Raw genomic sequence first — 2138 nt, forward strand, 5'->3', positions numbered from 1 at the left:
ACCGGTAGTGACGTCATGGCTGTCGCCGGCCAACGAGTTGGTGTTTTTTCAATGTATGCTTCAGACACGGGTCACGACGAGGCGTTCCGCATAGCGACCCCTAGAGGACGCAGTTCGAAGTTCCCATGAAAGGGAACAGAATGTTACTGTTAAAATTTCTGTTAAAAAATCTTTTTTTTTTTTTACATCAATTTTTTAATAAAGGGTTAAATAATTAACACTTCTAGGCTGTTGGGGTCTGGGCTTATTTAAATGAACACAAATTCTGTTAAAGAAATATTGATTCTCTTTGTAACTCGAACCTTTTAGAGTAAGAGCCTCATATAAAATGTCAAAAGACTAGTTTCATATTATAAAAAAACTATATTAATGTAAATTTATAAATAAAACTCAGCAGACAGTGAGGTGAATGTTATTTGCTAGAGATATCTGAGTGAGAGCTGCTGTGTCGCTCCTGTCATATAAAGCTGTTGTGCTCGTGGAGACCTAATAAAGCAGAAAAGACAGTCATTTCAGAAGAAGAAGAGATGCTGATGAAGATTTTCTAGTGATCAAGGCAGCAGAGTTACAGCGAGATCAACTGTGTTCAGCAGCGATACTGTGAGTGTTTGTACAGAATTCATTTAGTGAATCGAGTGTTAAATCAGTGCAGACAGAAAAATAAAGCACACATCAATGATTCATAAATGGGTTCATGATTACCTCTTTCCCCCCCAGGGTTTTTTTTTTTTTAAGTTGCCAGCCACCACCAGCATTTAAAAAAATAATAATTTTCATGAAAATTTTTCCATGAAAAAGCCTCTGCTTAAAAAAAAAAAAATTTGACTTCATTATTTTTTATCAACACTTGAATATGTGCAAGTTTAATAAAAAAAGCAATATTCGGAACAAAAATCTGAGAAAATTGTGTTTTTGTCAAACACTACATCCGCCCACTCGTTCACTCTCCCCAGGATTCTGATTCACCACACCTGCACCTCCTCATCAACACTCACTATAAAGACACACACAACCTGCACTCCTTTGTCTGGTCTCGTCGTTCCTACACTACAGAGACCTTACCTGCTACTCACCTGTATATATCACGTACCGTCCAGGATTCTGTCTTCAGTCATCTACTACCTGCCGTCCGTGTGTTCGTTCCTACATCTGTAAGAAAGACATTCAGTTACCATTCAGCGAAGTCATATCCATTTCCATTGAACTGCCATACTTACCGTTACTTCATTCTCGTTCCTGTGCTGTGTCAGCCGTTCAATAAACTTCTGTTTATATGTCACTTACCTTTCTGTCCTCTTCTGTTGTGTGACAGTAATCAATATTCTATTTATTAAAGCTATGTATTAATCTAATCAAGTTAGTGTTTTTAAGCATTTTGCATTTATTAAAATAATAACTCACAGCAGTAACATTTAAATAACATTTTATTTGTGAACTTTTCTTTTTAATACAAATGTAATGACGTGAGATTTGATGGGTTTGTGTGCATGTGAACATCAGAAAGGATTTACAGAGAGTCTCTCTATTGTTTAATCACACAGAGACAATGAGGAATCAGGATAAACCCTAAATCCAGCACAGAGGGGTTCAGTGAATGTAGTGTTGAATGTGTGTAAGTGTGTGACTATGTGTGTGTCAGAGACGCTGTAGAAGGACAGAGTGCCGGCCGACACGTCCACATACACTCCTGCTCTATTAGAGGATGAACGGATGGCAGGTATAACAGTTCTGTTGTTATTGTGACGGACAGTGAATCTGTTATCAGAGCAGTACAGACTCCAGGATTTGTCACTGGATCCAAACCAACAGTCATCAGTCCCTCCTTTCCTGCTGATTCCTTTATATGACACTGATATTTTTACACGTCCACTCCATTCAGCCTCCCAGTAACAGCGTCCAGTCAGACTCTCAACACACAGAACCTGATGACACTCATCAAATCTCTCTGGATAATCAGGATACGGCTGATGATCTTTCACACATGTGATCTTCCTGTTCTCATCAGACAGAATGAGACGAGTGTTTGCTGTGTTTGGATCCAGTGTGAGATCACAGGCATCTGAACACAAGAAGAGAGAAACATATAGAGCAACAAAACAGATGAGTGAGTGAGTGTGTGTGTGTGCGCGTGAAGACCT

The 2138-nt window shown here is 38.9% G+C and overlaps 1 protein-coding gene across 1 annotated transcript in view; it reads right to left on the bottom strand.

Moving 5' to 3' along the window:
* Nucleotides 1-1522: 1522 nt before the first annotated feature.
* Nucleotides 1523-2138, bottom strand: part of LOC107724125 (stonustoxin subunit beta-like) — a 2539-nt gene continuing 1923 nt past the window's right edge. The window contains exon 3 of the mRNA XM_016532925.1: nt 1523-2136. Coding sequence (XP_016388411.1) covers nt 1530-2136 — 607 coding nt within the window. The 3' untranslated portion in view covers nt 1523-1529. The remainder of the gene's footprint in view (nt 2137-2138) is intronic.

Source organism: Sinocyclocheilus rhinocerous, unplaced genomic scaffold (assembly GCF_001515625.1).
Source record: "Sinocyclocheilus rhinocerous isolate Xijiao unplaced genomic scaffold, SAMN03320098_v1.1 scaffold1929, whole genome shotgun sequence".
Classification (NCBI taxonomy): Eukaryota; Metazoa; Chordata; class Actinopteri; order Cypriniformes; family Cyprinidae; genus Sinocyclocheilus; species Sinocyclocheilus rhinocerous.